This window comes from Leptopilina heterotoma, unplaced genomic scaffold (assembly GCF_015476425.1).
Source record: "Leptopilina heterotoma isolate Lh14 unplaced genomic scaffold, ASM1547642v1 Lhet_142, whole genome shotgun sequence".
Classification (NCBI taxonomy): domain Eukaryota; kingdom Metazoa; phylum Arthropoda; class Insecta; order Hymenoptera; family Figitidae; genus Leptopilina; species Leptopilina heterotoma.
Window position 1 is genome coordinate 1,649,868 of NW_025110861.1, and position 13,689 is coordinate 1,663,556.

General features: G+C 27.2%; 1 protein-coding gene across 1 annotated transcript; it reads right to left on the minus strand.

The window, feature by feature from the left end:
• Nucleotides 1–377: 377 nt before the first annotated feature.
• On the minus strand, nucleotides 378–6,661 carry LOC122498187. The gene is made up of 2 exons (XM_043605822.1): nucleotides 6,445–6,661; nucleotides 378–2,080 (listed from the first exon to the last, which is right to left on the minus strand). Exon 2 carries the CDS (start codon nucleotides 2,018–2,020, stop codon nucleotides 662–664), a length of 1,359 nt encoding a protein of 452 aa, XP_043461757.1. The 5' UTR covers nucleotides 2,021–2,080; nucleotides 6,445–6,661; the 3' UTR covers nucleotides 378–661.
• Between the last annotated feature and the right edge of the window lie 7,028 nt (nucleotides 6,662–13,689).

Here is a 13,689-nt window from a genome sequence, read left to right on the forward strand (position 1 = left end):
TTTATATTATTATATATTATTAATATTATATAATAATATATATTATTATTATTATATTATTATTATAATTATTATTTTAAATTATATATATATATATATATATCTGCATTTAATAAGACCTCTACCTGTGAAGCAGTATTATTGCAACTAAACAATTTCTATTAGTTTTCTTATATTTTTAATTACAAATGAAAAATTTGACTTTATCAGCAATTACTGACATCAATTAGATGTCATTTAAACATTAAAACACCTGTAACTCTAAACCAAAGAGTTTATTAAATGGCATCTAATAGATATCACTAATTGCTAATAAAGTCCAATTCTTGACTCGTAATTAAAAATCTTAATTCAGCAAAAAGAATAGTATAGGTATATATATTTCTAACATTAATTTTATTATATTTATTTTACATTTTTCAGTACATAGAAATATAATTGTTTATATTGTATCAGCGAGTTTTTCGGTTACTATTGTCTAGTTTCGTCTACTGGACGGATATTATTACATATTATATAGTTAAATTTTACTGTTTCTAAATACTAATTATTATTATTTCTGAACATTATAATTATATATAAATTATATAATAAATATAATTATAATAATTTTAATAATAATAATTATAATAATTAATTATAAATTAACGAAAATTTTAACTTAGTTTTTTATGGTGACAGTAAACTTATTTTTGTGCATATTATAATAATTGTAATCAATCTTTGCTATTAAGTTTACAATAGCTGCTTCAAAATGATCCATAATGGATTTAACAAATAATGCTATTTGCTTTTCTGCATTTTTTTTCAGAACTATATCGATAAATGAAACTGCTTTCATTATTTCTAACAGATTCCTCTTATGTATTGATTCTTTGAATTCAACGCGCAGGTTTTTAAGCATTTCTATATTATCAAATGCATAATTATTTCTATTACTATATAATTTTATTTTGTATGCATATCTTGTAAGCTTGACTTTATTATATGACATACATCCAAAATTTTGAATACATTTTTTTCCATCTATTTCTTTTTCTAAAGATTGTAGAATTCTTGATACATCATTTTGCATGTCTAAAAATGATTTCGTCTGCAGTAAATCTGACAGGCTTGTGCGCAAGTACAAAGAAGATTCAACAGAAAGGCTTGGTTTTACATCTTTGATTAAAATGTTGTTAATTTTCTTTGTTTTTCTAATTGCCGGCATTATGTTATCATTAACACAAGTAGTGAGTTTACCTTCTCTTTTTGGTCTTCTAAATATGGCAATATTATCTTCATTATTTGTTAAATAATTGATGAAATTTCGAGAACTTTCATCCATTTTTATTTGAGTTCTTAATACAACTTTTTCCCGCAATTTGCTGTTTATATATTCATTATTAACGACTTCGTTATTTACAGAGAACGGCACTTTTGTGAAAATGACTGATATGCTGTCATAAATATGTTTAAAGTTATTACCAAACAATGTTGCAATATGGGTTAAAAGTGTTAGAAAAGGTTGAATGTTATCATCTTTAAAGGCATCATAACTAATAACCAACGTAAATTTTATTTCATCAATACTTTTTATCAATTGATAGATATACAAGGCATTAGTAACGTCTTGTATTAATTCTCTATTATCACTAAATCCAGGACAATCCCACAGAGTAAAATCGGGAATTTTGTTCGATTTCCACTTTGTTGGAATTGTGGTTAATGATGTAGATTTGTTACCAATTTCCGGAGCAGCATCTCCTTCGCTTTCTTGTGTAATCATTATGTTTTCGAACTTATGCGTTCTTACAGCCTTTAATTTTTTACCAATTACATAATTCATTAATGTACTTTTTCCAGCTTTAGCAATGCCAATAAAAAGTACCCCGCGTTTATCTGTAACTTTATTCTTTACGAATTCTATAGATTCTTTTAAAGTTTCTTCCATTTTCAATATGTCAGAAAGATTAAAACTCTCTTGTTGTTGGCAACTGATATGTGTGAATAGTAGGCAGAGAGTCACTACTCTGATCATGATGCTATTGTGATGTACAAATTTAGTTGAAACTTATTATTCCTGAAGATATTATGTGACCTAAAAATTAGAAAAAAAATAATTGAGTAATTGAAAAAACTTTTTAAGTGGGTCATCATGAGATAAATTAAAAAAAGCATCTAATTTTTCTGTATCAAATTTTTTTACAGAATTTATAGTGTCTAAAAATTATTACCTTAAGTCCTTTAAGTAGAACAAGTGATTAATAAAAATATTTGACTTAAAAAACTTTTATATATTAAATGGTATTCCAAAATTTCAGGCTGGACATGAACATGACATTTTAATTTTAATCACCCATTTACGATCCTACATACGAGGATTATTTAAAAATACACATCAAATAATTATATTTAATTAAAGTAATATTTTTTTTAAATAGCGTTGAAAAGGTGAAAAAGTTGGTTTTAAAATTGGAAACCTTTTCATTAGCATCTGTCATATTGAATTTAAAAATTGATCTCAGATTTCGTACGCAGCTACCCCAAAAACACCCGAGTAAATAAGTGTCCTCCACATTGGATCCGCCATTGTGAATTTTTAAAAAGTGACTTAAGATTCGTAATCAGCGACCTCAAAAACCCCCGAGTAGGTAATAAGTTTTAAACGAATCCGGTAAAATTTGAAAATTATGAAACAATTTATTTATTTTTTTGGCACTTCGACGGTTTAGAGTGCAAATCTGCTAACTCCACTTTTTATCAAATTTGAGATTCTTTTTGTATTTGATAGATAAAGAGGTGATACATCAGCCAAGTAAAACAGTTTGACGAAATTATGTCTCTAAATTGCTAAAAAAGTGTTATGAATAAAACAGCTAACTCCATACATGTCAAATTGCACTGCTATAACTCCACATAATATATTGTATTGTATTGAAATGTGTCTATATTTTGAGTTTCCCGTGTGGAAAATGAAAATTGGTCCTAGCCAGGTCCTACCTATTTTGCCCTGTTAATAGCTTGGTCCTAGGTTGGCAGTGTAGGTTGGACCAACAATGGGTGGTGATGCGATTCTAGCCTGGTCCTAACTTGGGAGCCTAGTTAGGACCAGTTTATGGGTCCATTTTAGGACCTAGAAAGGACCATCTCAGACAGTATTTTCTATTTCATTATAATTTTAATTAGTTTATAATATTTGTTAAAGAAATAACCTAAATTATTAATAATAAGTATTAGTTTTAATTAATTATTATTTTTTTCAATTAAGTGATGACCAAAAGCGAATTCATAAATAATGTTAGTATATGTAGAGATTAATATATATTCCTCTAATATATACATTAAAAATTATAAAAAAATTAGAAATTTGTTAATTAAATTATTTTACAGTATATATAATCATTAAATTGCATACTTATACGAATACAATGCAGAAAAATCGGAATAAACGCAAACCTAAGAAGTAAATAAAATCTAACGCACGCGGGAATCGAACTTACGACCTACGGACTACGAGACTAACGCCCTAACCACTATGCTAATGAAACTAGTTGAGATGAAAATTTTTATTGTCAGTGACTTGTGGACTTGCTTTTGATGATTCAATATAGTAATTATTGACACTAATACACGATAATAAATAAAAAAAATAGTTTAACAACAACAATAATAATAAAATAATATCCAAATATAAAAATTCAAAAATTAATATTTTTATATTATATCAAGAAAAAAAATATCTGTACATTTTCGTTAAAAACAGGTTTTTCATTGTTCTCAATCATTTTCAACATTAATTTCTTGGTCTAAAAAAAATATTCGTCTTTTGGACTTGGAAATTTTTCCTAATTAATTAAGCGGGTGATCCACTTTTTATAAAAATGTCAAAAAAATTTATGTTAAAAACACGTTTTTCATTATTCTAAATCATTTTAAGCATTAATATTTTGTTGCAAAAAATTTTTTAGACTTAGACTTAGAATTTTTTGCTAATGAAACTAGGAAGCCCAGGTAGGTCCTGGGTTGGACCTGGGTGGGTCAGCCCACATTCGAATTGCAATATCTCTTAGTGTTTAGCACCAACTTAAACGAAACTTAAAATCAGCGAACGAAATTAGAAATATATTTTACTAATGATAATTATATTGCAGTCTGTATCTGTTTAAATAAATAAATAAATTTTGCTGTTATATTAACTTTTGTAACAAATTACTTAAAAATTTGCAGTTTTTATCTAACTTCGCGATTATTACACTTGAGTAGTGAAATATGAAGATAATTTATAATTTTAACAATTCAGCATTTGTTTAAACAAAAAATTGTTGTTATTTATTAATTCTTAAGACAATAAAGCGTCTAGACACTTGTAGTCTTTTAAAATTTTGCAATTAACTAATCTGAGTATTTACTTATTGCAAAATTAGAAAAAACTGCTAGTTTCTAGGTTGATTGTGTAAAAAGTTAGTAAATAACAATTATTTGTTTAAACAATTGCTGAATTAATAAATTAATAAATTAACTTTATTTTATAGTATTTGTATAATTTTCTGATTTATGTCAAACAATAAATTGTTTAAACAAATATGATTATCAATTAATTTTATAAATATTAATTGAGAATATTTATCAATTTTTACATGTTTTTCATGTATCAATTTTGACACTTTATTTTCCTAAAAATTTTTCTAAGTCATAACTGGATCTCCTATCTAGTACCAAGTTAGGACCAGCCCAGGATATATAAAAAGGGGTTGCCAAGTTAGGTCCAAGCTAGGGCCAATAATCATTTTAGGCATAGCATGGTGATTTCTACACGGGACTTGGAAATTTTTCCTAATTAATTAAGCGAGTGATCCACTTTTTAAAAAAATGTCAAAAAAATTTATGTTAAAAACACGTTTTTCATTATTCTAAATCATTTTAAGTATTAATTTTTTGTTGCAAAAAATTTTTTAGACTTGGACTTAGAAATTTTTGCTAATGAAACTGGGAAGCCCAGGTAGGTCCTGGTTGGACCTGGGTGGGTCAGCCCACATTCGAATTGCAATATCTCTTAGTGTTTAGCACCAACTTAAACGAAACTTAAAATCAGCGAACGAAATTAGAAATATATTTTCATAATGATAATTATATTGCAGTCTGTATCTGTTTTAATAAATAAATAAATTTTGCTGTTTTATTAACTTTTGTAACAAATTACTTAAAAATTTGCAGTTTTTTATCTAACTTCGCGATTATTACACTTGAGTAGTGAAATATGAAGATAATTTATAATTTTAACAATTAAGCATTTGTTTAAACAAAAAATTGTTGTTATTTATTAACTCTTGAGACAATAAAGCGTCTAGACACTTGTAGTCTTTTAAAATTTTGCAATTAACTAATCTGAGTATTTACTTATTGCAAAATTAGAAAAAACTGCTAGTTTCTAGGTTGATTGTGTAAAAAGTTAGTAAATAACAATTATTTGTTTAAACAATTGCTGAATTAATAAATTAATAAATTAACTTTATTTTATAGTATTTGTATAATTTTCTGATTTATGTCAAACAATAAATTGTTTAAACAAATATGATTATCAATTAATTTTATAAATATTAATTGAGAATATTTATCAATTTTTACATGTTTTTCATGTATCAATTTTGACACTTTATTTTCCTAAAAAATTTTCTAAGTCATAACTGGATCTCCTAGTTAGTACCAAGTTAGGACCAGCCTAGGATATATAAAAAGGGGTTGCCAAGTTAGGTCCAAGCTAGGGCCAATAATCATTTTAGGCATAGCATAGTGATTTCTACACGGGGTAAGAGATATCAATTGAGATATATTTCAAAAGGAAGTACTTATTATTATTAAGTAGCATTGTGTTATTCTATTAATAAAACAAATATACTGAAAGTTTTGTTCTATAAGAATATAACCTAAAAATTCGTTTGAAAAGTTTTTTGACTCTCCTGAAAAATTTCATAATTGTGAGTTAGCAGGTTTGCACTCTAAACCGTCGACTTATTTATTTATATCGCTATATTGTCTAATGAAAATTTTTAATTAAAAAAAGTTATATGGCAAAAAAAAACTATCCAAATCTGTAATTTTTTAAAAAGAATTAAATATATGAAATCTAAGTGGATATTTCACGATTTGAAAATATTTGCACTAATCAACTTAACTCTCTGCTTACGCAAGTGACCGTTATCGACAAAAAACGATAATTCGGTCGCCTGGTGGGGACTATGGGAATTACATTAAAAAGCGCTAGAGTAGGGATAAGTCAGCGTAAGCTGAGGGAAAAAAGTAATAATGCAAAGTAAAGTAGACAGTGCACAAAACAAATTTTAAAACTGCTAATTTCCTTTTTTTATGCATTTTTGGTCCATCATAATAATTTTTCTCAAAATCGAAGGGATTAGGTATAGCCAATTTATTATAGGATAATATTTTATTACATTGTAATATTACCTGTTTTAATGGTGTCAAGAATCAGCCTATCTGTCAGAAGTTACTAAAGCTGACGGAAATGTATTTTATTATTGATTTTACATTATTAGTGCAAAATTAAATTCTCTTTTTTCATTAAATTAAACAATTAGATAAAGCTTATTAGTTTTAGTTGCTCAAACTATGCAGCTATTTTTGCAAAAGACTAACAATATAACGTTCAGAAATATTTTATAATTTCACAAATTTTTACATTTCTCTGAAGAACATGTAATAAACATAAATTATCATTGAATTTTATGTTCTATTAACCAATAGAAAATCTACAGATCATTTGAAAACATTTAATGTAAAGAAATTGTATATATACACGTGTATGGAAATAAACTTTTTTCATATATCTTGAACATTAACAGCGACATCGTGAAAAAGTAATTTAAAAACTCATCGAAGTTAAAAAAAGAATTTGAAATAGATAAATAGAAAAAATTTATGAAATTCAGTGAAAAGTTTTACATTTAAACATGTATTATTTTCACAGATGAAACAAAAAAATATCTATTTAGCAATTAGATAATTTTTACTTCCTAGATAATGTAAATTGCATTGCAACCTTGGCAATACTGCAGTGCAATGTTGCCAGTTACTAATCAGGCAATAATTGCTCCCTTCCGTCCCATAACTCAGAAAATAGATAAATATCTATAAAAATATTGTACCCACCCTGCTAAAAATAAAATCAGGAATAATAAGAAAACATCAGAAAATTTGATGTCTTGTGACTACTAAAGGGTTTTTTATGACCCTGTTGAATCTATGAATTTCAAGCGGGCTAAACCAATCTGGCAATCAGGAAAATTTTTTTTTACAAATTTTCAAATTGTCAACGTTTACGTCAACAATGTTATAACGATTCATTTGTTTTTAAAAATGCAAGTTAACAATTTAAAAATTTGCAAAAATAAATATTTTAAAAAAATTCTCCTGATTGCCAGAATGGTTTAGCCCGCTTGAAATTCATAGGAAATGTTCATAATTATTTTAAGAACTTGTAGTAAAAATTTGATAAGAAGAAAGGTGGCGTTTTTGAGAAAATTGATCTTATTTATTTTCAGAAAATCATCCCCTATTTTTAAAATTTAAAATATTTTTTTAAATTTCAAACTGGATTTTCAAGAGGACAAGACCATCTACAAGACTCAAAAAAGAAAATTAAATTATTGTCAAAAGAAAAAAAATGAGAAGCAAAAAAAATTTGTTATCACTGTTCATTCGAGTTTTACCACTCAAAGTTCAAATGTGCGTAATTTCTTTAAATTTATCTTTTTTAAGGTGTTTAGTTCCAGGAGGCTAGTCAAAAGTAAAATTTTTTTTTCTAAAAGTTCAAAAAAGAAATAAATATTATAATATAAAATAAAAAATCACATTTTTAAATATTATTCTTTAAGTTACGATGTATAAATTTGTAAATAATAGAAAATTAAATAAAAAATAGTAATGTTTTGAAGAACGTAGTGTTTTGTAGTTAGAGACGTGGCAACACTGCAGTCACTGCATGTACGTACAGCTGATGTTAATTTGTAAACTTGATTTTATTTTCGTGATGATTTGTGATTATAATCAATATTTTAATGCAACTACGTGTAAATATTAGTAAGACAAAATGGAAAATCAATTGCCATTTAAGAACGTTCGATGGTCTTTGAATTTTGTAGGTTATGTGCGACTTACAGTTATCGCCCAAGATAAACGGCACTGACTGTTTGAAATGACGTGAAATTGGTAAACATTCATTTTCTAACAAATTTCCCTCTGTTCACAGGCACTTTTTACAAAATATGACAATGTACATTTGTCACAAATGTTTTTAACTGTCTGAATTCAAAAGATTTTGTTAATCCATGCAGAAGCGCGGTTTCAGGATTGGAATTACAAAAGTAATGTAATGACAGGCGGCAAGACGTGAGTTACAGCCATTTTGCCAGTAGAGGGCAGAAGCATGCAGGGAGCGCAAAGGCTCAGCTGTCAAAATGATTCGCATTAAGATTAAATTGCTACTGTAATTCCAATGCTGCAACCGCTGCAACCGTGTTTCTGTATAGATTAACAAGATCTTTTCAATTCAGACAATTAAAAACATTTGTGACAAATGAACGTTGTCATATTTTATAAAAAGTGCCTGTGAACAGAGGGAAATTTATTAGAAAATGAATGTTTACCAATTTCACGTCATTTAAACCGGTCAGTGCCGTATTTGTTGGGTGACAACTGTTAGTCGCACATTATCGAGAAATTTAAGAGTAAATATTTCTTTCTGCATTTATATTTATTATTAATACTTATTTCATATTTAAATACAAAATTTGAAAATTAGTTAAATAATTAAAAATAATATTTATTTAATAATAACAGTAATAATAATAATAATTTAATTTGAAATTAAAATTTAATTTTTCAAGGTAATGTCAATTTAGTATTTAATTTATACGCATATAGTTTACTTCCAATTAAAAGAAAAGTTCATGAATTGTTTCAAAAAAGTAAATAAGTATTACGAAAATTTATTCATGGATTTTTTTGGACAAAGATGAATAAAGCAAATTTTTTCTAAATACTTGAACTGGTTTGAATTTTCGCGTACTCTATTTCCTCCGCGGCAGTTGCAACGTTGCCACATTCTCCATATCAAACGAAATGACAAAAATTTTTTATTTAACTATATTTTTTGGAATAAGAATACTCTGTAACTAAACGATAAATTGTACAGTGTTTTAAGTATTCTTATCTTTGAATATTAAATTAGTTTTGTTTTAATTTTGAGATGAATCCATATTGTGCATCAAAAGTTATAAAGTGATATATATCAAATAGTCAGTTTTTCGTTCGCGGCGTCCATTAGCTAAATGCAAACATTGAGAAAAATACTAAATTTTGGACGACAATATCTCGAGAACCGTACGATAAAAAAATCTAAGATTCAACAATAATGTGCATTAATAGGTTAATTAATTTTGCTCAAGTTTTCAAGTAATTCTCTATTATCATTGATTTTGAACTAACCACCTTAAAAAATAAAAAATACGTGTCTCTTTATTTTTCATGTACAATAACATATTTTAGCGACACACGGAGAAAAATGGATAGTTAAATTTACTATCTAGATAATCAGGGTGATGATCTTGGATACTCAACTATAGGACAACTATCTAGATATTCAAATTTAGTATCTTGGGATAATCAAACTTACATACTAACTGCCATTATCCAAGATGTTTACATTTGACTATCCTAGATAATAAACGCAAGTTGCTGTGTTTATACACATCTAAATTGATCAATAAGAAATATTTAATGATAAAAGCTAATTTTTTTTAGAAATTAGTGAACATTTTTCCTAGATAAATAATTTTTTATGGAAAATCTGAAAAATTTAAAGAACAGAATACATTAATTTAACGGTACCCTTGAAAAGTTTAAATCCTTTTTGACAGGTTTAAAGGTTATGTTGCTAATCGTAAGTTTTATTTATTTTTTATCAATATTTTTTAAGCAATATTATATCTGAAATTCAGTATAAAAAACTTGACAATGTTTTTAAACTTCGAATAATATAAAACTATACTTAACGGTGTTCGATAGTCTCTGAAATTTCTAGATTATATTCGACAAACTGCTATCACCCAACAAATACGACACTGCCTGGTTTGATGACGTGAAATTGGTAAACAATCATTTTCGAACGAGTTTTTCTCTGCACACAAGCACTTTATGCAAAATCTGAATCCGAACCATTGACACAAATCTTCTTAATTACGTAAATCCAAAATATTTTTTTAATCAAACTTCTGCGCAAGCGCTCGGCAAGTTGACTATCCAGGATAATAAATTTGATTATCTAGATATACTAAACGGGAATATATAATATTTCAGGAAGATAATATTTCTAACTATACAGATATAAAATTTGATTATATATTTTCTAACTATCTACTTTTAACTATACATTTTTCTCCGTGCATTTTGAATTTTGAAAATCTGACATTAGATTTGCAATCAGCGATCCCGATAACTTCCGAGAAACGAATTTAGATCGGAACACATCAATTCTCAAATTATCCGCTATATTGGGTCTGCCATTCTGCATTTTAAAAATCTGACATCAAATTCGTAATCAGTGACATCAAAAACCCCCGAGAATAGAATTACGATCAAAAAGTATCAATTTTAAAATTATACAACATATTAGGTCGCCATATTGAATCCGCCATTTTGAATTTTGAAAACAGTTATGGGATCAATATAATTGAGCAGAAGCCAGTAAAAGTGTCGGCGGTAAAAAGTGATTCTTATCAACTGCTTTAGAATCTGGATATTAACATCAAAGTCAACGGGGCATTAGAAATAATAAAAGAAGAAAAAAAGGTAAATCACCTCTTACTGGAATAAAAAGAAAAAGGACTAAATAAATATTCGTTTTAAAAAAGTCAAATGGCAATTTAGTATTATAATTTTATATGTAAACATAGTAAAAATTTATATATTATATATAACACCATCTGACACGATTTTCCAAACACAAAAAAATGAAACATTTTCGGAAACTAGGACTAAAAAATGTACCCGTGTCTGGCCGTGTTGCTAGATCAAATCGTTTGTGTCTTCTGGGTGAAAAAACAACTATTAAATAAAAAGTGACAAGATTTCTTTTAAAAAATATTAATATTTCATTAAATTTGATATCTAAGGGTTTTTAGGGTCGCTGATTACGAATCCGATGTCAGTTTTTCAAAATTCAAAATGGCGGATCCAATATGGCGGAAACTCGTTACTCGGGGGTTTTTAGGGTAGCTGATTACGAATCGGATGTCAGGATATTAAAATTAAAAATGGCGGAACCAAAATAACGGATACATTTTCTAAAAAATCACCAAATCTGCCTGAAACTAGTTACTGTAGCTACGCAACTGAATATTCAAAATATAACAAATTTCTGTGGATTTTTTTCTCCCGTATATCGTTTGCGAAATTTAACAAAAAGTGTTATTAATTGTTATGAAGGTTATTTTTGTTTGTCATTTATCCCAAACCTATGGTATGCCCCAGATGTGGTTTGTGAGTACTGTCATTGTGGTTTATTGTCATGGAAAATTAAACCTAACTCGCATAAATTGAAGTATTATTCTGAAAGCTGTTATTTCAGTTTATCGCATTTAAAAAGTTCTGGTTTTCGGTATCATACACGAGAAAAAATTGATTATGCTAAAGTAGAATCTGTAATAATGATTATTATTTATTACATAACTACAAAATTTAATTATTTATTAATTGACGGGAAAAGCACTTTTCTACAAATAGTACTCTTAAATTCTAATAGTTATTGAGCTAATAGAATAAGAAAAGAAATAGAAATTTAATCTAAGTTGGTGTTTCAATACGTTAATGTTCAGTATAGGTATAAGACTTCTGGACAAACAAACATGTTCGTTCCAAAAATGTTCTTTAAAAGTTTTTAGAACGTTTCATATCCGCTAAATATATTGTTTTAGAACATTATTTGAACATGAGCGTGCTTATAATGTTTTGGAACATTATTTGGAGGACATGGAACGTTCTAAAAACGTTTTAAGAACCCTTTTGGAACGAACATGTTTTTTGACCAGAGAGAGTTTATACAATAAAGAAAATAAATTTACTAAGTCTCCTGATTACAAATGCAAATATAATTAATTATATGGATTTTTACAGTAAGGGCGTGTTTTGCAAACCTTAATTAAAAGCTAATCAATAATTAAAGTCTGTTTAACGGGTCATGATTGGTTGATTGAGGATTTAATTATTCAATAACTTTTAATCGTTATTGATGAAACTGGACCTAAATATAGAATTGTGCCTAGTATTTCTATTGTAAACTTGTTTACTATAAAAAATACTATAGATACATAGAAATACGTTGTTAAAGTTCATTTTCGTAAATATCATTGTAGTAGATTTGAATAAACTAATATAATGTCAAAGAAGGGATACCACTTTAAGCACTAAGAGGGGAAATCACAACAGATTTTTCTTACACCCAACTATCTGAACTGTAAAAGTGAATGTGCGTTACCGTTGAGGGATTTTAATTATAGTAGGGATTCCAGGGCGGCACACCATTGACACATTCATTTCTCCACCTATTCGACGTGCTTCTAGTTCTTCCCTTACTCTGTGAATCACCTCTCTCTGCATTAAGGTCTTATCGTTGGACATTCAAAGATTCTCTAGATCTTTTCAACAAGCTGAGTCTTTATTTTTATTTAATTTATTTTTTAATATTTTTTTTTATTTTATCATAGGAATAGTTATATTGAATTATTATTTATTTTAGTAATTATACTGAAAAAGGTCTTTCAGGTATCTGCACTTTATGAGTAGTTATATACATTTGAAATAATTATAAACTATCAATCTCTGATGTTACTAATAGTTTTGTGTAATATCATCAACCTATCTTTGAAAAAGTTGCCTAATCAAATTAATATTATCCGATAAAAGAAAAAAAGTAAATCCTTCTATGAAACGAGTAAATATGCAAATTAAATAGAGAGAGACATTCTAATGTTATTTACCTTCGAAAGAGGAAGAAAGCAATACCGTTACCTGAAGAGAGATAGTTTTATGCTATTTTCATTGAATTAAAGAAAGATGGGTTAGCTTTTAATTTTCTGCGTTATATACAGAGACCGATTCATGTAAATTATCTAGAAAGAGAAAGACAGAGAGACATTTTCACTAGTAAGAGATATAGAAAGAGTAACGAAAGGCTTCGCTTAAAACTTGTATTAATTAAATCATGACGAGTAATTACTATGTCACTACCAATCACAATCATACTGTCATCAGTAATAACCACAAAACCGCGTCTGTACTTTTGGTATACGAGTGTTGGAAAAAATAGAATGTGAAACTCGGAAGGAAATTGATTTTTACCCTATAGATGCACAATACACTATTTTTCTATTATACAGATATTATACAGATGCTTCAGATAACATCTCTTGAATTTCTTTATATGAATTAGAAAAAAGAAATGAAATTTTTTTTAGAAATGAGGGAAAAATTAAATCCCTATTTTTTTGGAAACTATTCGATATATTTATTATATTATGCAATTTTAAGTTAAATAAAGTTAAATTAACTAATTAATGTGAACTTAAACTTTTCGGAATTTGTGACTTATTTTTTTGTTAACCGGATAAACATAAATATTTTTTTCTGTAGGTTGGG